General features: G+C 34.9%; 1 protein-coding gene across 3 annotated transcripts in view; it reads right to left on the bottom strand.

Annotated features, from left to right (window-relative positions):
* Positions 1-24,137, bottom strand: part of UGGT1 (UDP-glucose glycoprotein glucosyltransferase 1) — a 100,915-nt gene that overhangs the window by 29,637 nt on the left and 47,141 nt on the right. For 2 of the 3 annotated variants that reach the window (XM_072613481.1, XM_072613479.1), the window contains exons 14-24: positions 21,555-21,674; positions 20,066-20,151; positions 15,026-15,161; positions 13,461-13,592; positions 11,404-11,568; positions 9,526-9,646; positions 5,424-5,522; positions 4,714-4,737; positions 4,124-4,218; positions 2,043-2,249; positions 1,130-1,261 (exon numbers count right to left, since the gene is read on the bottom strand). In XM_072613481.1, the coding sequence (XP_072469582.1) occupies positions 1,130-1,261; positions 2,043-2,249; positions 4,124-4,218; positions 4,714-4,737; positions 5,424-5,522; positions 9,526-9,646; positions 11,404-11,568; positions 13,461-13,592; positions 15,026-15,161; positions 20,066-20,151; positions 21,555-21,674 (1,317 nt within the window). The remainder of the gene's footprint in view (positions 1-1,129; positions 1,262-2,042; positions 2,250-4,123; positions 4,219-4,713; positions 4,738-5,423; positions 5,523-9,525; positions 9,647-11,403; positions 11,569-13,460; positions 13,593-15,025; positions 15,162-20,065; positions 20,152-21,554; positions 21,675-24,137) is intronic. The other variant, XM_072613480.1, reaches the window with a different exon arrangement.

Raw genomic sequence — 24,137 nt, 5'->3', positions numbered from 1 at the left:
TTCATTCTCACTCACCTCCCACATCTGACCAGCTGCCAAATCCTATCAATTTTTAGCATTTCTCATATTCATCTCTTTCTTTCCACTCTCACAGTTATCATGCTGGTATAGGCTCTCATCACCTCTCATTGTTACTTTTGCAATAACCTCCTAAATGGTCTCTCTGCCTCAAGTCTATCCCCTCTCCAATTCATTCTCCTCACAGGGGCCGAAGTTGCTTTTACTGAAGTGCAAGTCTGACCATGTCACTCCCCAACACAACAAATTTCAATGGATTTCAATAGATCCCATTTCCTTCGGGACATAAATTTCTATTTGGAATTTAAAACTCTTAACAACCTGGCCACAATGTACTTTTCTAGCCTTAATAAACATTACCTCCCTTTCACTAGACTTCAATCCAGCTGAACTAGTATTCTTGCTCTGTCTCACATAACACCCCACCTCCCACCTAGGGGACTTCTGGCCTGGAATGCACATGCCCATCAAGGACTCTTAGGTTCCCAGGTTCCTTTTAAAGCTCAGCTCAGGCAACACCTTCTCAGTGGAGCCCTACCTGTTCTTCCCAGCTACTCAGACCTCCCCCACAACACTATCCTTTACCCATTTTGAATACACATATTTATGTACAGGTTCTCTCTCCTGGCTAGACTAGATCCCTGAGAGCAACACTGTTTCATTTGTGTCCAGGCCATTGCCAAACCATGCCTTTCATACCCCTTTCATTAATACCATCCTCCCTGGATTCTGATAGGTAAGCTTTCACCTTATCTTTGTGACTCAGGCTTCCTCACACCTTCTCAGTCATTTCCAAATCATCTTTTTCCCCCAACACCCCCCTCCACATTTATGGTTTCTTGTGATGTGTTGTCTTCCCCTATTTAAGTGTGGGCTCCTTTCAGGTAGTGTCTGTCTTGCTTTCTTATATTTGTAGACCCAGGACATAGCACAATGCTTGGCACAAAGTGGCCTCTAAATAAATGCTTGTTGGTTAACACGCAACAATCATGTTTAGGAAGAAAGAAATGCTGTTTTGAAGAATTTATACACTTCAGAGGAGAACACTCCAACAATCTCACACTGTTCTACTTATAAATTGTGTGGTCCTCAATCTGGTTGAATTCCTTACCCGTCCATTGCTGATCACGGCCCTTTCTCCCCTCTTTAGCTTTAGAACCTCCGTACAGTACAGAGCATGAGACAAAATAAAATCCGCTTTGGAAGATTCAAAGGCATCTTTAAAAAGGCCAACATCCATGCCCTAAAAGAAAAATTAGGATTGCTTTTATTAAACAATCAAAATGAATAAACAGAAATTGGAGGAGAGATGTAAAAAAATCTTTTGGTTGAATAATTAACGAGGGAATATGATTCATTGTTACTATCACTAACACTATACAGCATATAATATAGTGGGCTCCTTCTAATAAGCCAGCAATTCTTGGTTATTTCTTTGTACAATTAAATTAATATTCTCAAAATTCATTGCCAAACTTAGTTTGTACATCTTGATCTTATCTGTTTTGTTTCAAATTAATTTCTTTTCTTAAGGAAATGTATACTTCAAGAACTGATATTTATTTTCAAAGCACTCTTAAAACCACAGACTTTTTAAATTTGTTAACTGGCAAAAAGTTGAACAGAGTAATTGATGAATTAATAACTTCACAGCATAAGTTCATATAACTAACACACTTAGAATTCACAAGCTTCTAGCTCCAAAAATCTATGATGGAAATGATACTTTTTTTGGTCCTATACATGTGCAAATCCAGTGTTCTGTTACAGTGATAAAGGCATTGCATTAAACAAAGGACTCTGGATGTACCTCATATACCCCGTGAGTTTCAGACATAAAAAGTGTTGCAAAATTTTTCTTTCCAGGAGGAATTCACACAATTTCAAAAATGGGCCCTCTGAGGCCAAGAATGAGAATTTTACAAGCTAATGTGATAATGAACAAGAGGCGTCAGCCCCTCAGGAGTTCATTGCGACAGTGAGTAATGCAATGGAACAAGTATAAAAAAGGCACAAAGACTTACTCCAACAGCAAATTCTGTAATGTCAACTCCTGCTGCCAGAGCTTCTGCAGTTTCGTCCTTGACCATTTTAGTGATGAAATTCTTGGCATAGTTAGAGGTTTGTGTTTGGAGAGCTGCCCAGAGAGCTCTGGAGATTCGAGTGTTCTCAAAACGTGGTTCTTCTCGAGGATTATTAATCATGCTAATTCGAACATTGTTACTGGATTTCTGTGTTAATAAAATCAGGGTTAAAAGTTATTCAGTGGATGTGACTGAACAAAAAGTGGCAATAATATTAGCACACTTTTGCAATATGCTACAAGTGATGACTAAAAAGAAAAGTAACTAGCAATCTGACTATTCTAAAAAAAAGGTTTAATATAACCAGAAAGAATTAGACATGGATTGTCTAATTCTAATCTATGTGACAAAGTTCAAGGGAATGAATAAAACACTTTATTTTCATGGAACAATTACTTTTAAAATCATTTTTCTCCTCATTTATAATCTTCTCATGTTCCAACATCTATACTTGTGTCTGTATTTACTCAGTGTCTGCTCACACATGTACTTCAAAGGACCTGTGATCTCAGCTTACACAGGTATTCCGTTCAACAGTGCAGATTACAAGTCATCCACTCCTTCTCTTCCTGTGGAACTTTTGTTCACATTCTCTCATAAAATCTCTCATAAAAAGTCGCACCTCCCCCCGCCCCGTGTTAACACAGGGAGAAGAGTAGTATCAGATCCTCTTATCTCTCACACTCATTATGTGGTTGCCCCACCTACTTTTCAGATTATACATTTCCTATACTTCTTGTGAACCAGTATTGACTAAAGTTCACTTATGCTTAGCAACACTGTTCATTGTTGTTTGGGTCGCCCACATTTTGATTCTTCCCAGTATGCAATACTTCATAATTCACAGCCATATAGCATCACGGGAAGAATACTTGTTTTAAAAAGATGTGATTTTGTTTCTGTGCGCAGGTTGGAATTGTTGAAAGCCATACACAATTTTCTCAAATGCAAACTCGTCTCTCTATCCCATTCTGTTCTGAGCCTACCCCACTGCCCACCTACTGTATCTAAGATTTAGGCAACGATGGATCAAATCAGTGGCCTGTCTATCCAATTACATATTACAGTCTGGAAACATATTTCTTCATCTACTTAGTTCTTGCTGTGTAGAAATAGGCACACACCTTAGTGTGTGAGTATTAATTGGGATTATGAATATCAAAAAGGAGGCTACATTATTCTATAGCTTGAAGCAAAATACTTTCCACAATCAGGAACATCTGGAGGACCTCATCAGTTGTAAACTCCCTCTTCCATCTGGATACTGTTTCACGTTTCATGATGGTGGGGAACTACATTAAGTGAGTGTGCCTCTTTTATGCTTTGCTTAACAATAGTAAGAAGGACACTGAACAAAGTTGCATGTCTTCTTATGCCAAATGAGGAATTTTTGACAGAGGGATCAATGTTATGCTTATATATCCATTCAAGGGTTCGTGGATACAGCCTGATCTGTCTTTTCTTATCTGCCTTATAGTTTAATGTCTTCAAAAATACGAGTCCTCTCTTCACCATACCAAATGCAATGAAACATTTGCATCACTAAACATAATGCTAATCACTGGATTTAAATAAATACTTTTAAGTTACTGAGGCTCTCATTATTTCTTTTTAATTTTTCTTTTTCATTTTAAAGGAACCTATTCTTTTGTGTAAGACTAGCAAACAGTAGTCTTTTCTCTCCTTCCCAGCTAATAGACAACTTTATGTAATACTGACATTCCTTTCACTCTACCAATAAGAAAATAAAAATCCTGTTTGCCTACAAACCCTGATATATTATAGGATTAGAAGATAAATGGAAAGGACTTTTGAGATCATTTAGGCCAATCCCCTCATCTGAACAATGAGAAAATAATGGCTTGCCCAAGATCAATCAAAGTACCAGAGTTAAGTATCAAACACAGGTCCTCTGCTGCCCAATTCAGTGCTGCTTCTGCTAAAAGCAAGACAAAAATGGGACCTTATTGAGAACAATTCTAGCCCTAAACAAAGTTATAAGAGAACCTGCACAGACTTGCCTGGTGCTTGATAGCATCATATAATAATTGTCTTCCAGAAGGGCTGTCAAAATCCCCAACAATCCAAAAGGTTACTGGTCTAATAAAAGAATCATCTGTGGAAAAATGAAAATAGTATTTGGAGGGACAAGAAATTTCATATGGTATAATATCGGTAAAGCACTGAAAAGCACATCTGAAACCCATGCAAGATTTTACAAAGTGCAAAGCTCTTAGTAAAGACAAAGTGAAAGTATTGGTACTTACATGCAAAAAGGTGAAAGAGTTTATATCCATACCGCTTAGTTCCAGACATGCACTGATTAATTCTATTAAAGTGTGTAATTAGCACCATTAGCACCTGAACTTACAAGGAACCTTTGAACTTGCAAGTAACATATTGTATTTTTAAAAAATTGCAGCCTTTTGATGTGTAATTAAACTTTACATTGATTTAAACAAAATTTAATTTCACTGCTATAAGGGTGTTGTTACCCACAGGTTCCAGGGCCCTCATTATAAAGTGTCAGTAAATTCCCAATTATGAGGGTCCCAGAAAAGATACAAGATACTTAAATAAAGGAATCTGAAGTTCTGAAATTATGAGTTACCATAGATCTCCTTGGAAGACATTCCTGGACAATAGGAAAGGACAAATGAGTGGGAGAGAACGAAATTTCACTTTGGAAATAATATCATAGCACAACTGAAGAAAAAGAATCTTAAATACAACTCCTTGGGTCCAAGATAAGAAGGGAGAGAGCCTTGAAAATTTCTTTATCAGTATTGGGAGTACAGCTCCATTATTCTAATTTGAAGAATTTACTTCTTCAGGGAGCCAGATGGCACATAAATTTCTGAATTTAAATATACATAGTTTGAAAACCAAATTGTCTCACTGAGGAATTCAGAACGAACAAAATTAGCTTTTCCAGCTGATACTTAGTATTGTGAAAAGACAGTAAGTGTGACAAGATCTTAAGAGAAACTTCCTCAGAAGGACAGTCATTTTCCAACCTCAAGGGAAGACTTTTATATCAGTATCTAAAGAATAAAACCTTACCTAAAACCCATAAATAATAAATACAAATAAAGCTTTCAATGACTGAGTTTCTCTAAATAATTCTGGGAAATAGATAATATCCTACCATAACGAATTAACCATTTTCAATCCATCAATCATTTTTCACAATGAATTCAAAACTACTATTTGAAATGCTACCAAATGAAATTTCATAGCATCTTTCCCAGGACATGATAAAAACTACTGTCACAATTACCAAACATATATTGGATCAAAGATAAGAACCAAAGTGATTACCTTTCTTTGTCAAATAAGTCATACTATTGGCTACAGCTGCAGTCTTATCTTGTGACTCCAAAAGAGAAAATCTAGCATAATCATCTACAAAAAAATTATCTGAAAAGGAAAACATAATAGAGATTTATACTATGATGTCACATACAAATATTTCTTACAGTGCTAATATCCAGTTAGTAACTTGATTGTCTTTAAACTTAGCAGAGGATTTTGGAGTTTATCTGATATCAGAAGTATAACATGCTTATAAAATAGTCTCTGCTTTCTCAGGGGGCTTTTCATTTAAGGTAAAATGAATACTAGAATACCATATTATACATACACAAACATCAATACATACTTGGGAGAAGAGAGAAAGAGACTTTAAATAGTGAGGAATCAGTGAGGGGTTTGGGGCATGGGAACAGTCTCAAGATTTGTTTGACTGTGGTATGTCAGGGATAGACACGTGGGGAGAGTAGAATCCATAACATCATTTCAGAAGGGATTATAAAACTAATCCTATTGTGGGGCAATGAGCTGGACTGGATAGGTAAGTGGATACTTCAGGCCAGCGAATTCTAAAAGCTCCTCTAATAACTAGAAGATCTGTTCCCCCCTCTCTCTAATCACTCACACATCCAATCAAGCACCACCCACCCTCCAAATGTCCTATTTCTTTTATCCCTTTTGAAATACTGTCCTTTCCTTCTTCATTCCCAAACTCCCCACCAAGTAGTATTCAACTTAGCCCTTCCAGGCCGTGCAGATGTATCAAAGGCTCCTTATACTGCTTGAAGTGAATTCCTAGGCTAGATCCCACTATGAAACTGAAAAGATGTGCAAGAAACTCCTTGGCTCAATTTTCCTCTGTAGAAATTTGGAGTTTTTGTAGATTCTTTTCTTCCCTAAGCTTCTGCAACTCCCAGTTATCTCCCTCTGTAAGAAGTCTATTAGGAAACATAACTACCTCCTATATATGAGACAGGCTAAATTAAGGAAAAATTAAACTCATTAACTCATTCATTTACCAAGGATTAACTGAATATTTACTAGTGGCCCCCAGAGAACATAAGCTCCTTGGGATCAGGAACCATTTTGTTCTCTTTGTACCCCCAGTGCTTAGCACAGAGCTTGGTACACCTAGTGGATGATTAATAAATGCTTGTTAATTGATTGTGTTACTTTAGAAAAAGTCGAGGAACTTGGAATGATGAAAAGGGTCAGATTTCCAATTTCACCACTCAGCTGTGTGGCTTAGAGAAAGTCACTTAATCTAATTAAACCTGCTACCTCATCTATAAAATGGAAATACTATTTTCATTACCTATCTCACAAGGTTATTGGGATAAAAGGACTTTATAATGAGCAGTAAAAATGAAGGATTATTATTGATATGATACTGTTTGTATATAAATTTTATTTTTACATATATATATGTATATGCAGAGAGAGACAGAGAGCTATCTTACATATACCAATCATTTTAATGAACAGAGGACTGGACATCATGACTTCTCAAAACTCTCCAAAACAGGAATTGTACCCAAGATAAAGCAGTTTCAGCTGTGTCCAGGGACTAGGACACCCAGAATCCTGAAAAAATATACTGATACTCAGTGACCCTGACCTCACTCAACATCTCTTCCCTAGCTTTCCCATGCTACTGGAAGAGAGGCTACATTGGCAGAGCAATAAGCTGGCAACAAAACCTGACCAAGAGATTGGGAGGACACTCCCAACTCACCCACCCATTTGAGGAGGTAGGTGGTTTCCAGGGGTCACACACTGCACAAAGTTTTGGACTTTTTCCATGTACTAATCAGTTGGTGTTGATTTTTTCCCCTCTAAAACATATGATGTTATTTATGCTGACTCTCTTAGGGATGGGAGGGATGTAAGAGAAGAAAGAGGGAGCAGGGAGAGGAACATTTGAGACAATTATGATGACATAAGAAACAGAACATATCAATAAAAACTTATTTTTTATAAAAAGAATGTTATACTGTACAAATGAATACACAAGTAAGTTTTATTGTATTACACTGCAGCTTGCAATGTGATCATTTTTACACTATAAAATCCTATTCCAATACTGTTAGTTCAGAAATTAGAAATCATTTCATAACGTCAGTCATTTTCTGAATGGGGTGTCTCAGAAGCTGAAATGAAGCACAGAGGGTAATGCACCTAAGTCTCTTGGGTGGCTCATTTTCAGGCTTCAAACTCACCTAAAATTTTAAGGACAAAGCTTCAATGTACATTTAGGTACTGTGTGATGACTCCTAGATCAGTAAAGGCTAGCAACGAGCTTGTGAAAATCAAATAATGACAAAACTGACTAGCCAAATACGAGGCAGAAACCATGGTCAATCAAGTCTCAATCAATACTCTATTCCTGTGTCTATCTGATACAATGCTAATCCATGCACACTGTAGAGCATCTGTCTTTAATAGGACATTGGAACATTTATTGCTATGAGCTCTGGAAGAAAAGCTTCTTCATTCACAAAGAAAAAAGGCATGCAAAAGTGCAGAAATCTATATTAGAGAAGTCACCATTCCTTGTTTTTAATTCAATGCTAAACTGAGAATAAGTGAAGTGAATTGGGCAATGGAAAACAATTTAACATAGCTAAGAACCATGTATGCTTTTGGAGTTAAAATATCAAAGTCTTTCTTTCATGATGTCCAGCTAAGAAACTTTCTTGTCCACCTGTGTTTAATGAAGTAGAAAGATTTACTTTTCAGTACATATTATACCCTTCCCTTCGTGACTTTATAACTCCATTATGATAGGATTACAACCAACTATCTGACTACAAAATTTCCAGACCTAGCAATTCCTGAGTTCCTGCTACTACAAGGCAAAAAGGAAGTAAGCTAATTTTCCTATAAAATCTCTCCTAGGCCTCTACACCCTTTCCAGGGGCTCCTACACTGTGGGACATAACTTCAATGTAATTTTCATCTTATTATTCTCTACTGAAAAAGGGTCAATCAACATATGATTATGTTCTCAAGTCTTCCTCAGAACAGAATTTTCTGTAGTTTAATTAAAATCAGTGGCAATAAAAAAACAAAACCTTAATTCATGTGGTAGAGGCAGCCACATCATATTCTGCCTCCCTGTACATACCTCTATTAAGAGTATAGGCATGGAGAGGTGGCCAGAAAGGCTAGGCTCCCCTTTGCCTTTTTTATTTAGGCATAAAACTGAAAAATTATACCTTGCTCTTCCATAAAGAGAAATCTCAAGTTTTGATAAGAATAAGAAGTAGAAAATATAATCATCTTACATGTGTATGTGTTCTTTTCACACAATGGAAAAACCATTTCCAGTGTAACTTCTCTATAAATCTATCAAAGTGAATCCTTTGTGGTTCTCTGAATGAGATTTCATAGCCACCATAATGACAAGTGATAAGTGTCCTCACAGTACTTCAAGATACCCTTTTAAGTTGGATATTAAAATGCTTAAGAGGACATCCAAGGAAGAAGCCAATGAAGCTAGGGTTAAAGTGAGGCCACAGTTCCTAAGAGGTGTTCAAACTGAATGTCCCATGTTTAGGTGTTCTGAGGGCCTCAGTGTAAGAACAGCAGAGGTACATGCCTCAGGGTGACAGGGAAAGGTAACAGGAACATAAAGAAAGGAACATTCCTAACATGCTGACTTTCAAGGAAGTCAACATTCTATTATATTTTATACATACACACGTATGCATATGCATATACTGTACGTATAATTCTATTAATTGGCATTTATACAGAACTGGATATTTTTGAAAAACAAGTCACTTGTTTTCTTTTTTTTTCCTTTTTTGGTGGCCTGAGTAGCAGAAGGGTACCATGATAAGGGGGAAAGGAGAGAGAGAAAAATCTTTGTAATTTAAAAGCTTAAAATATAGCTTTCACAAGTTTACAGGGGGAAGGGAGAAAGGAAAGACAGAAACCTGCTTCCTGCTCTCAGGCATCAATGATACTCTTGCTTTGTACTTTGAACTTTATAATTTTAGAGAAGCATCAATAAATATAACTTCAACTTAAAAGGTCCCTGGTTTAATCAAAGTAAGATTCTGAAAGTGTCTCTTATTCTAGAATTGTTAAAGAAGATGCCCCTTACTAGTTGCTGTTAAATCCAGATACTGCCGCTCAGCTGTCAAGATTCTAGAGTTGATTCGTGGAACAACATTGGGCTGGTTCATGATATATTCAACCACATCTTGATCATGAGACAGTTCACCCTAGAGAAAAGATAAAGACGAGTTAAAGTATTGCCATTATAATATGTTTACAAGAAAATCAAAGATGGCAAAATCTGATAAGTAACTTTTTTTGTATAAGTAAACTCCTTCTAGACTGTAACAGAATACAAATTCCACAGTGTGGAAAAATGTGGCCTCCTGCCCCAATTAAATCCATGTTTACTATAATGAAGACAAAAGAATTTAAAAGTAAGTAGTTCTTTAGTTTTTTAGTTTAGCTTTTCTCTGAAGGGGACAATCAAAGTACAAACTGAGGAGAACAGAAAGCTGTTGAGCTATGATCTTAGTCTTGAACTTTTTAAAGACTTGGTATGAATTTAATTGTCAATGTATTATATTTGGAGAAAAAATTCTCTGGCAAATGTCTTTTATTTTTAAGACAGAAAGAATGGCTAAAATCACCTCTGCTCCTAAATAAAGTATTCTCTTCCTTTCCTGACATATTTTATTAATTCAATACAATAATTATGTTCACTAATGAAATTCTTAAAAAAGTAGGATCTACAGTCATAGTGACATTTGCAAAATAGTTAAAAATTAGTATATTTTATGACTAATAGATTTTCTAAAAGAAAGAATAATAGAATTCAAATTGTACTTCAAATTCTGTTCAAGAATCTAGTTTAGCCTTTTCCTTTGGTAAGTGCTATTTCAATCTATTTAGCCCAATACCAAGAATAAATTCTTGAGGTAGCACAACCACAAGTACAATCTGTGAATTTGAATCTTCTCTCTTTTTAAAAAAAAAAAAATTTACTATCAAAAACTAAATAAACCTTTGCTGGACAGAGTGCAGGCATACATACACATTGGTTAATCATTTCAGATGAGCTGATCCAAATTAAAATAAGCCTGACCCAAACATTCTACAAGAGAAACAAGTAAAGAAAACGTATGACAATTAGAGGAAATTAGAGGCTATTATTCTAAACAATAAGTCAAATGCCTTAGAAATTTATTTCCTTTGAACTGTCATATTCCACAACACTGATATATATATATGTATGTATATAAAATGCAAGAATGAATATTTGAAGAGTTCCTACTATTTTACTGTGTTCTCTTAGAGTAGTGATAAGATTATTCCTCAAGTTTAGACTTCTGACTTTGAGCAATTAAACCAAATATCACCCAGTAGAGAATCATGAACTTATGCTTTTACCCTGAATGCAGTCCCTAAAAGAAAGCAATTGTTTGATGAAATAAATTGAATTATAATCATGCAGAGGAAATTCTAAGAGCTAGAACATATTCACCAAAATTTTACCTTACTTAGATTTGGTGAAGTCCACAGATTTTACTTGACAAGTTTTTTTTTTTATTTCAACACAACAATACTAGAAACAACAATTAAACCATTTCTGAAATATACTTGTGTCAACCATCATACTATATGAATTTTACGTTTAATCTTTAAATATTTTATAATTTCTAGGCAACTGTTCTAAATCAAAAAACTTGTATATAGTATGGAAAAATATATCCTTTGAGAAAACTAATATTTTTAGTGTGATAACTAATGCCAAATCCCATAGCATTTGCCATTTCAAATTCAACATTCTTAGTGAAAGCTCCTGAAGAGATTACCAGCAGCCATCCTGCTGGAAGTCTAAAAACAACTGCTACTGGGGTATGTAAAACTCCACTGCTTGAAGACTTTTATGGCAAACTACAAAAACTAGAACTTAATAAAGAGATCACACTGCATCCAAATCCAGCTCAGAATCTTCACATACCAAGTACACAGCTCTTTGAAAGATGCTTGTAGTCTCCAGGATTTTATGCATTGTAATTGTTTCTAGTTCATCTGCATCCAGCTGATCCTTTTCATATGGCATGCCATTAAACAGTACAACTGGCGGAGGCCCCACCCCTGTCTGCTCATAGTAAGCTCTTCCTTCCTATAAATAGAATAAATAAATATATGTGTATACATACACACGCACACACGCACACATGCACGCGCGCACACACACACACAAGAAGATAAGAAAGTTTTAGTCTTTTGTGAGGTAAAAGGAAAAAAAAGTCCTCATTCTACAAATATTCTAGGCAAAACAGACTATATGATAATAATCAAATCTTTAACCATATTTCCAGTTGCTTGAAATCATATTTCAATGAGACAAAAGGTAGTTAGCTATGTGTCAAGCAAGTAAAACCACTACCATTGCCCCTCCAACTTGGATGGAGACATCCCAGACCCAAACCATCAATCCTATTTCTAGCCTGCTCCTCACAGCCATCACTAAGGAAAGTACTCATTATTTGTCTGGAGGCAGTATTTGTGGTCTCTTAGGATGGATTTGAAAGTCAATGTGGTATAGCATAAAAGAGGCTGGGTTTTGGAGTTGGAAAGATCTGAGCACAAATCCTGCCTTTTGCTATATATTAGCTATACAACCAATGAACAACTCATTTACTTTCAGTGCCTCAAGCAACTCTCTCAGACTACAAGTTACACACAACTTGTTCATTGATATTAGCAGATGGAATTTATATGCAGTGTTTATTAAACCAGTGAATTCATAGGTCCAGACCTCCAGAGTGTGAGTACATTTTTTTGGTAGGCAAACTAGGGACGTCAATTTAATGCACATCTATTGAGGCATCAATTTTTTGCTCCTATTTATTTTCTTCTCATTTAATATAACTTTATTAAAACTTTTTAAAATGTATCATACATATTCAGGAACTTGCCAGTCTAAATACACTGATATTACACTGCACAATTTTGTGCTGTTCCACTTAGTCTCGAGTATTTTGTTTTTCTATTTTTGGGACATCTAACATATGCCATTATTGAAAAATGAATGAAGTTCACAGAGATCCAAGACAATGTAAATTTATCCTTTGTTTTTGGATCCCATGACATATGAAGGCAGAATGATGCAATAAACAGAGTACTAGAACTGAAGCCAGCAGTTCAAACCACATCTCTGATTTTACTATCTGTATGGCAGTGAGTAAATCATTTAATTTTGCTAAGCCTGAGTTTTATCATCAGTAAAAGGGAGACACTAATACCTGTGGTACCTAGTTCACCGGAAGACCAAATGTGAGGATCAAACGATTAAAAAAAATGCAAAACATTTTACAAACTGTAATTACATATAATACACATATGCACATTTGCATCTACAAATTGTAATACATATATGTAGATAGAGATGAACATCGATCAACCCATCTATCATAGTTCTTATTATCCGTATCCAAAGCACAAATGCTTTGGCACATTGCAGGTGATTTTGAAATGCTTATTGAATAACTAAATGAAAACAAGGAACTTTAAACAAAAAAATCTGTCCTTGTAACCTTAATTTTTTCCACTATTTTGCTACTTTACTTGTCTTAGCATAATACCTTCTTTCCACCCTAAGATTCATTCTTAGACTAAGACTGCACAATCACCAAAACAGCACATTCAGCTAAATCCTACATCAAATTCTATAATTCTTCTACACTAAGCTTTACCCACACTTGAAGATCTAATTTTTATTGAAACATTCAATAAAGAATGGTGCCAAAAGCCTTATCAATCTATATACTAAGGAAATTATCAACTCATTTTCACAAAACTGAGTATTTTCCATTTACAAACAATATTGTTCATGGCATCAGCTAAATCAGAATGGTCTCTTTTTTCTTCATAAGACTTACAAACAACATTTACACTGATACATGCAAACCCTAAAAAATTATCAAGTTTTCTGTCCTCTGTTATAAAATTCTTTTATGAAAGAAAAAGAAAATAAGCCAAATGAAAAAGAAACATCAATAAATCTTTTACCTTCCGATTTTGATCAAAGGCAGAGTCAATTCCCAAAATACTATTGATCTCCACATATGGATATTTCTTCTGCAGAACACTGACAACATGTTCAACTTTCACCTTTTCTCCAGTTTTTACTTTGTTATATATCTGAGGAAGAAAAAAAGCTTAGTTTTATACTTTAAAAATACCTAGTTAAAGTAAAATGAATACCATTCTCAGGCCAATTTTCTTTTAATAGTATAGTAGGAAAGTGAGAAAAGTGTTCCTTTTATATAAACATTTAAGTGATCCATTTTGAGGTTACTACTTAAGCTTAACTGTCCTTTCTCCCAATCTCCCTAAATGTTCCTTCTTTAAACTAAACACGAAAAATTTCCAAAATTACAAATTCAGTTTATGGAAACTGCTGTGTAATATAATTACATAAACCCCAACAAAATATACAGGTATAAAAAAACTGACCTATCTGCTTATGAAGTTTTTCTTCATTTCTCTGGAAATTAAAACTATACTTGTCTCTAAGTAAAAAAAACTTTCAAGCAAGATTCGTAGAAATTATTTATAAATTTATTCCCGTTAGGAACCTTTTAAAGTGTCAACGCTAAACTAATTTTAATGAATCTGTAAACTATAAATATCTGAACATTAAACCACCACGACCCTTAAAAATAAGCTGTGGAAAAAGCCAAAGTAATGGTTTATATGCTATGGACATGTCCCAATTAAGTTAATGATAAACTACAAACAATAGTTATAGATGCCTTCCTTTTAGATACTTAAAATGAGGAAAAAACGAGGAAAACAAATCATAAAGATTTTGTTTATAAATGAGCAAATATACACATTTGACATCATGTCTAAAATGCCAACTGGCTGAGGAAAGCCAGTGTGAGAAAATGAATTCTGGCTTTGATAAGGTAAGTAAGTGAGTAAAGTATGAACTTATAAAGAAAAATGATACCAAGATACCAAGCAGGGGCAGAAACTATTTATTTTTTGTCTTTGTGTCCCAAGCACTCAGTATGTGTCAAAATGCCTGCTGACTTGTATTTGTCATTTTACTATTGCAGTAAGCATTCGGATTGTTAGGCAAATGTGAGGCCAGCAATATTCTACCTTTATACATCAGGTATTCTGACATTTCTCAAAATACATTATTTATTAGCCTGAATTATCTATTGGGAAAAAAGCCACAGAATGCCACCACCAAATATGCCACAGTCAAATACGATCAGTACTTTTTATTCCCTTACGGAAAAAAGTATAAGGTGGTATCTTACAAATGGATGAACCTTCAAAAAGGAAGGTACCCTTCTTATCAGAAGAGGAGCATTTTATATTTTTCTCACCTGTAAAGTGTGGGCATTGGACTAGACAATTTCTAAAACTATGATCTTAGATTCCTGTATGGAGGAGTGGCTCATGTGTGCATTTCTATAAGAACAATTACTTCACATGTAATTGTAAGAAAAGTAATATTTTCCTTTCCACATTCAAGAAATAAAGTATCCTATTATACTGCAGACTTAAAAAAATTATACATTAGACAACAAACTTTAACATCTTAAACAAATACCTACTGATATTAAAGTCTGGAAGGCGTGATAATCATCCACATCTTGGGCAACATAATTATAAGCTCTAAGAACGGCCACTCCAGCATCCTGCATCCCATCCACATCTTCAGAGTCATTAACTACAAAGATTAAACCAATTCTGTGGGGAGGGAAATAAATATTTATCTCAAGGAAGTCAAATATTTTTAAAGTCTATCTTTTATATCAAATTCAAGGATTGCAACTAACCAATAATGAAAATATGTCCTTAAAAAAACTTACTGGGAATGAATTAAATATGTCATTACATACTGTGCCACATTCAAAGCCAGGGTTAGACTTGGAAGGGAGAGGAACAGAGAGGAAAGAAATATAATTGTGCAAAGTTTGGGGGAACAGGGAATATTTATTAAAGCTGCAAATGTACAAAAAGTATAGCTCTGAGGGATCTTCCCCTGGGATACACAGAATTTTAAAGGGAGAGAGCTCAGCAACTGAGCTACATTGGGATGAGGATGGGATTAAATTTTGAATTCTCAGAATACAAGAACAATTTCCATTTAGAAAGCAAAAATGTAGTTCTCTACAGGAAGTAATCTCATGTTGGGAATGCTGTTTAACAGTAATATAACATAAGGCTTACTCTGTGCCAGGTATCATGCTAAGGCAAGCACTTCATAATTATCCCATTTGCTCCTCATAATAACCCTGGGAAGTAGGTGCTATCATTATCTCCATTTTACAGCTAAGGAAACTGAGACAAAGTAACCCGCCCAGGGCCAGACAGCTGGCAATTGTCTGAGGTCACATCTGAACTCGGGCCTTCCTGACTCACGCTGCTCCCCGGCTGCCCTGTTTAAAGTTAAACCATACAGCTATCAAAGGGAAAGTTGCTCTGGTTGTGTCTCCTCTAAAAGCAATTCTATTAAAAAATAACAACTACTGGATTCATGTGGTGCTTTTAACATTTCAGAGCACTTTTTCAAGTATTATCTCAATAGGGTCTCACAAAAGTTCTATGAAGCAGGTATGGTGAAAAATATATCATCCTATTTGATAGATGAAGAAACTGACCCTGTCCCTTGTCTAAGGCTGGATGGTAGAACTTCGGTGGTGGAAGAGCCAAGCCTAGAACCTCAGACTTCAGATTCCTCGTCCTCTAAATTTTCCCAAATAACACTCCTGTAATGATGGGGGTAACCTACAAAAGATCATGTGTACAGAGGTCCAGTGGCAAGGATGTTAGACTTGGAGTCAGAGGGTCTAGGCTCAAATCCTGGCTCTGTCACTCACTCCCTATGTTACAGCAGACAAACTATTTACCCATGGAGCCATACTTTTCTAGCCTGTAAAATGAGGTTGGACTAAACAATCTCTAAATCTATGATCCTAAACATGTGAACAGAAGAGTAGCACCTTTGTGCATTTTCATTAAAAAAAAAAAAAAAACTTTATGTGGTAACAGGAATATTTGATTTTATACAAATAAAGTAATTTAATGTAGGATTGGCATAAGCAATGGTGGTATTTCCAGCAAATAAGAAAAGCAAATTCTAATGATTTTATATACTATTATATGCTTGTTCCTAGTTAAAGATAACCATTATATAAGAGGTTGAGCAGACAAATACTTTCTCAACTTTAAAAGAAATATTCTTATTTGCAACAAATAACTATTTCCTTAAATAAGACATTGTTGGGATTTTTACAGTCAAGTTCTCTGACATCATGATTTCACGTATCTCTAAACGATGAAAGTAAAACAGTTAGCTCCAGCCCTACTGAAAACTTTTTGGGATGAACACAGACATAAAAATGTACATTTCACAGTAGTTCAGTGGGAAAAAAACATAACTACTAACATAGTATAATTGAATCATATAAGAGTTGCAAAAGTAATCAGGAAGCTAAGCTTGGAATGAGACAATTTCCTGCCCACTTAAAACTGCTATAATTTTGTCCAATCCCTTACTCTATCACATAAAATGAATATTATAGAACAAGGATAAAACTCACCTTACAGAGTTTCTATATTACAGTTAAAGAAATGCAGTCTACATTACACTGCAAGGTGGGTCTCATATTTTGATCTACAGCACAAATCAAATCCATAATGTGGCAAAGCTCTTTGCAAACACATTTTATTGGATTGTTAAGTTTCACACCAAATAAGAAAGAATGAAAACCTCACAGAGAAGTCACATTTGTGAAAAATAAAATGTGAATCAATTTATATAGCAATTAGTGACTTAAGGAACACATGCAAAATACCACACTTTATTCTGCCAAAAATGTGCTGACAATAAGAAGTGTGGTTCAACTGTTACCTCAAGTTAGCATGCCTAAACCTTCACCAGATTTTTTTATTTCCCACAAGTTCAACTCTAACCTGTTTTTTATATCCAACCCCTCACAAAAATCCTGTTGATTCAGTTTTAAAATACTGAATTTATGCTGTGGCTCATTTGTCACCTCTAACACCAAATACAAACTCCTCACTTTAGCATTTGAAGCACTCCACAATCTGATCCCAATTTCCTTTCCAGGCTTTTAATATATTACTCTCATAAACTCTACTTTCCAACTAAACTGACTCTGCTGTTCCTCAACACAAGATATTCCAATCCATTTCATAACCTGGTACCTTTGCATAAATTTAACACCATAGCTTAGAACAGTGACTCCTCACCTCTATGTCTAAGAATCCCTGGTTTTCCTCAAAGTTCAAAATACCACCTCATAACAAGGATCTTTCTTGATTCCCCAATCTCCTAGTGCCTCCATTCCCAAAAAGCATCTTCTATTTTGAGTATAATTATATGTAAACATGTCATCTCCTCCAATAGAAAGTAAGCTCCATGAAGTCAGGAGCTGTTTCATTTTTGTCTTTGTAGTGCTAGGGCCCTAGAACAATGCTTGCAAATCATGGGCACTTAAAAATGATTAATGTCCTTTCTTTTCTTCACTCCCATAGAGTTATCTCACCATACCTTGCATTATAAGTATTTATATGTGAATTTTCTCCCTATTAAACTGTAATCTCTATAAGCAAAAATTCATTAAATAACACATACCCTTTGGCCAACCTCCATAAGACTACCAGTCTGTACCCCCAAAGAGATCCAAAAGAAGTTATATATATACAAAAATGTTTATAACGGTTCTTTTCCTAACAGTCAAAAATGGGAAACAAAAGAGCTATCTTCCTACTGGAGAAGGTCTAAATGAATCATGGCATGTGAATGTAATAGACTACTGAGTGCCAAAAGATATGAAGAAATGGATGGTTTCAAAGGAAATAGGGAGGCCCCTTTGAACTAACAAAGTGACCAGAACAAGGTGATTTATACAATTTATACAATGACCACAAAATTACAGGGAAGACTTTAAAATTCTAATTAGTAACCACTCCCTGATAAGAACTGTTTGTTATAGTTAGGCAGGTCACCTTTCATCTATTCTACATGTAGCTTTTATGTTCCTAATTATTTACATGTTGTCTCTCCAACTACACTGTAAGCTCCTTCAGGGCATTTCTTTGTGTCTTCCAGCACTTACCACAGTACTTACTAAGTGCTTACTAAGAACTCTGCTGACAGGCTGGCTTGCTCAAACAGTAAGGGCAGCTGGATGGTATAGCAGACTGAGCATTAGATCCGAAGTCAGACACTTATCTCTGTGACACTGAGCAAGTCCCAAACTCTCAGCCTCAATTTCCTCATATGTAAAATGAGAATGATAGCACCCACCTGCCAGGGTTGTCAAAAAGATCAAATGATATATTTATTATTGTTGTTATTACTAATACTACTCCAACTAGCTGAATGCTTCATTTCAATAAAGACTGACTTCAGTGAATGTGCCTAGAAGAGTGTGGCGAGTGATCCTTTTGGCCTTTCCCTCGTACTTTTCCTGTGATAGGCCACTGCTTCACTTCAGCTAATACATCGATACAGCAGCTATCTGTATCCATCTGACAAAGCCCCACTTCTGCTTTTCTGCATCAAATGTGCCATTTTCTTTAAGGCCCAGCCAGTTCAAGCCCTATTTCTTTCACAAAGCCTTTCCAAACTGCTCCAACCTACAATGTCATTCCTGATGCTTGTTTTTCTGTTAACATAAACACCTATAGCACCTGGGAGTGTGTGAGTCAGGAAATAATTTTAAAATCACCCTTTACAGTTTTATTTTTTCACATGTGTAATCTGCTTTTTCCCAAATGAATGCTAACTTCCTGGGAGGCACAGACTATATCTTTTATTCCTATGTTATCACCAAGGGTATGTGCTAGTGCTATGCACCCGGCTCAGGAAGAGAAAGTGAGGCTGGTGACCTTACACAGCTTTTCCTCATTCAAAACAAAGTCAAGTGCAAGTCATGTCATCATTTCTCTGATGTCATGGTCCTCTTCAAAATGAAGGATGAACACAAGGCACACAAATAGAGGGTTCAACAAGAGCTTGATTTAGATTACGCATCTTACCTTCATGTTGTCTAAAAAATTAAACTTTAGCCAATCTAACCATGTGGGTATTAATAAAAAGAAAATCCAATAATGTGTACAGTTAAAGAAAGTATTTCTTAAAAATAATATACTAGAAAACTAGATATGTAAGCTACCTATTCACCAAACTGACTTTTTTTTTCCAGTAGAAGCTTCTAGATAAACATAATTCATTGTTAATTTGACAGGTCTCTGCAAATGGGTATGAACAATATATTTAGTCCTATAGAAACCAAGAAATTCCTTGATCTGTTGCAAATATAATAATATCTTTTGTGATGTGAATATCTACGAAAAAGAAGGCTAAGCCTAGGAAACATTTTCAGATAGGTTATTTTTCAACCATCCAATGATAACAAGCTTTTGCTCAAAAAAATATGAAATATTGTGTGCCAAAAAAGACATTCATTTACTTCATCAATGACCAATTAATCACAATTCATTAAACACATTATTTTCATACCTTTAGGTATAAGATTTTAATCAAATCATTTAAGAATGAGAAACAAAATTTCAACCCAGATATGCATATACAAAAATCAGCAACATAGTATTATTACCTTAGTGGTATATGATTACTGAGGAACATTTCAGCTACATTTATCAATTCTACTGCAGTTTCATGAGCTGGATCAATTATGATAATCTGCAGACAATGAAAAATTTAAAAAAGAATTAGTGAAATAGCATTTATACATAAGTCATTATGTGACTGAAAATATTACTATAACTTTATAATTAAAGATGGCCTTTCTCCAGAATTACTTTTCATCACACATCTCAGAAGGCAAGAAAATAGAAATCACTACCATTTTCCATTCACGAAAAAAACACAAAAAAGAAACTTTTGCAAGGGCAAGGTAAGATGATCATAGGAGTCAAAGCTGCAAGAAAACCTTCAGATTATTTGGTTCCACATCTACATTTTTGCAGATAAATAAACTAGGGTTCAAGAGGGGAACTTGTACAAAATCACATTAAGTAATAAATAGAAGATTCTAGACTTAGAACCAAACCCTTTGTCTTTAAATCATGCTCTTTTCACTGCAACATTTCCCAAGGCCACAAATGTATCCCAGATTGAGTCCTATATTTCAGTCCTTTATCCAACTTTTTCAGCTTAAAAAACAAATTATATTTATGCCCCACAAAAGGCAATTATTCATTAAATATTCATCTGCTACCAAATAACCAGAGTGTAGAGGGCAAAGAGTAAAATAGAAGGCAGGTAGACTTTGGCTAAGAAGTTCAGAAGCAGTTTCAGGAATAGAATATGTAAAATGAGAAGACTTTGGTCAAAAGATATGGGTTCCCATCTACATTTTAGGGAAATTTTATTTGCTAATCGAAAAAATAGCTTTCTGGCTACTATTCTAGGGAAGGAGAGGGCAATGTGAGAGAGCAACAGAATTAAGGGGAAAAAACCCTAATAAGATCCCCTGATTTCTCTCCTTACAAATATGGAGATGGTGCAAAAGTATAAATAATTATTAGAAATTGAAGCACATCATTGGAAAAATTAATTATTAAAGGGGAAAAATTCATTTTTCAAAAAAAGTAAGTTCTACCAAAAAAAAAAAAAAGACAGAGGATAGAAATATCTCACAATCCTCCTAGAACTAAAAATTATGGAGAATTAGAAGTACTTTCCAAGTGAAATTATTATAATGCAATCTCCATAATATATATGCTTCTTCTGAGTTACAAAAAGGACTATATTTTCTTCACAATGGGAAAGGTTAAGACACCGCATTTGCATACTTCATAGTACTGATTTAAAGCAATATTTCCAGCCAACAATAACTACAACTCTATGCCAACATTTATAATCCCGAAAGTTATCATTTTTCTCAAAATCCTTTAAATATGAATATCTTTTTAAAAGCATCAAGTAAAAAGAGGCAGGAACAGAGGAAAAGAATCTCTACATTTAAGAGACAGAGAAGTTTAAGGGAAGAAGAATCAAAGGAAGGCCAATGAAATCTACTGTGCCCTAAATAAACAAATGGATGAATGAACAAATAAACAAATAAATAGCACATTGCTTACAAAATTGTGGAAGTTTTTTCTGATTTGTCTGATAACGCCAGGAAAGGTAGGTCGAAGGAGCTCCTGTAGACTGGAAGGCCAAGAACCATACCTACTATCAACCTCAAGGTTGTTGATCCACTGAAAAAAAAGAAAAAACCTAGATTTCACAATTGTTAACCTATAAGAATTTGCAATAAGCTTCACAAGAATCATCTTAAAGAGAAAAAATATTTTTAAAAAGAAAACAGCAACCTAAGGACCTTCTGATGAGGAATTTAGTAATATAAATAAAAAACTAAGTATGAAAGGTAAGTCATTCCAACAAGCTGTCAAATCAGAACTCAAGTACTGGGCAGTCATCAAAATTGACCACATGAAATTGGAAAGTTTACATGCAGACACGCGCGTACATGCAGACACGCGCGTACATGCAGACACGCGCGTACATGCACACGTGCACGTGCGCACACACACACGCGCACACACACACACACACACACACACACACACACACACACACACACACACACACACACACACCAAAAGCAGCTAAAAAGAGAATGGAAATAGTTAATTTAGAAAAAAACATTTTTGTTCCAAGCTTCTCTGATAAAGGTCTCATTTCCAAGACAGTTGAGGAACTAATTCAAATTTATTGGAATCAAAAACAATCCTCCATTTCATAAATGATCAAAGGATACATACAGATAGGTAGTTTTTAAAGGAAGAAATCCAAGCTGACAACAATCAAGTGGGAAAAAAAAAGGCTCCAAATCATTAATAATCCAAGAAATGTAAATTAAAATAACTTTGGGGTTCCACCTCACACCCAACAGACTGGCAAAGGTAACAAAAATGGAAAATGACTAAAGGGGTTGCAGTAAAACAGGTACATTAAAGCACTTTTAGTGGAGCTGTGAATTGGTACAACCATTTTGGAAAGTAATTTGGAACTATGCCCAAAAAGTCACTATGCACTCTCTTTGAACAATACAAATAATTGCTCTATACCTTGAAGAGATCAAAGAAAGGGGACAAGGCCCCTTACATACAAAAATATGTATAGCATCTCTTTTTTTAATGGTGAATAACAAGAAACTAAGTAAGTGCTCATCAACTGAAGAATGGTTGAACAAATTATGGTATGTGAATGCTATGGAATACGATAATGCTGTTAAAGCACTGTCCAAATTGATGATTTCTATGTAGTAATTCGAAGTGATAATAGCACAACATGGAAAACATTACATAGTAACTTTATAAACGCAAAAAACTTTTAAATACTCAAGATCTCTGACTAATGCAATTGATGATCAGGACATTCTATGCTACCTACCTCCTGGCAGAGAGGTGACATATTCAATATGCAGAATAGAACACTGAGAGAACTGGAATTACTTGACTATACATATCTGTTTAAAAAAAGGGGGGGGAGGTGTTTTCTTTTAACATGGGGGACAATGGGGAGCCAGGCAGAAAGGAGAATGGGAAGCTAGAAAAGAGAGAAAATAAATGTATCCTAAATATAAAAGAAACAAAAAGATCGGAAAAATCTTTGCCATAAAGATGTGATAAAAATCTTTCATTCATAATCAATGATTGACAAACATTTTAAAAGTTTCATCTTCTTCGTTCCTAAGAGGTAAAAGGATACATAAAAATTGGTCCTCAAAAGTAAAAATTGTTTTAACTAATGGCCATCTGAAAAACTTCAAACCCTCTAATAATCAAAAAATACAAATTACAACAATTTGGATACCACCTTACACTCATTAAATTGTTTAAAGTAATTAAGATGATAATAATATTCACTGTTGGAAGGGATGCAGAGAAACAGGCACATTGCAGCATGGGTATAAATTGGTGCAATCATTTTGAAAGTAGTATGACAATATAAGAGGTAGATGGTGCAATGTGTACATAGTACCTGACTTAAATTCAGAAAGAACTAGGTTCAATTCCACTCGGATATAAATTAGATTCAAGATCCAAGGCAAGTCATTAAACCTCTATGTAACTCACGCAACTTCTGAGAACTTGTCTTAAGTCACAGACAGGTTGCAATCTGCATTGGTTGAAGGAATTCCCAGTTTGCCAAACTAATGGAGATCACAGATCCTGCACCATTCAAATTATCATACTTTAAGGGAAGGTTTTTAAAACTGATCATATCTTCCAGTTCAGTAATTCTACTATTTCTATTATTGAAATGAGAAAAAAAAGGTCTATCTGTGCAAAAATATTCACAGTTAACAGTACACATAAAAGAAAAAAACCGGAAATAATTCATATGGCTACTAATTGGGGAATGGCTCAACAAATAGTTGGCAAAAAAATGACAGCTACTAAGAAAATTATGCATATGAGCATGTTAGCCAGAAATCATTACTCATACATAATGAAATATTATTGTGCCATGAGAAATTACAACAAAATAAGATTATCAAAAATGCAAAGAATTATAAAGGAATGCATAAGAGAGCAGAGATCAGAATATAAACATTATTGATATAATAGAACAAGATCTTTGAAATTTTGATAAGAAGTTATTCAGAAGGGAACACAGAAGCAAGATATTCCCAATAATATTCTGCCAAATTC

Source organism: Notamacropus eugenii, chromosome 5 (assembly GCF_028372415.1).
Source record: "Notamacropus eugenii isolate mMacEug1 chromosome 5, mMacEug1.pri_v2, whole genome shotgun sequence".
In the NCBI taxonomy this organism is placed as follows: domain Eukaryota; kingdom Metazoa; phylum Chordata; class Mammalia; order Diprotodontia; family Macropodidae; genus Notamacropus; species Notamacropus eugenii.
Note: the sequence above shows the minus strand (reverse complement) of the source record. Positions and strands in the feature narration are given on the sequence as shown.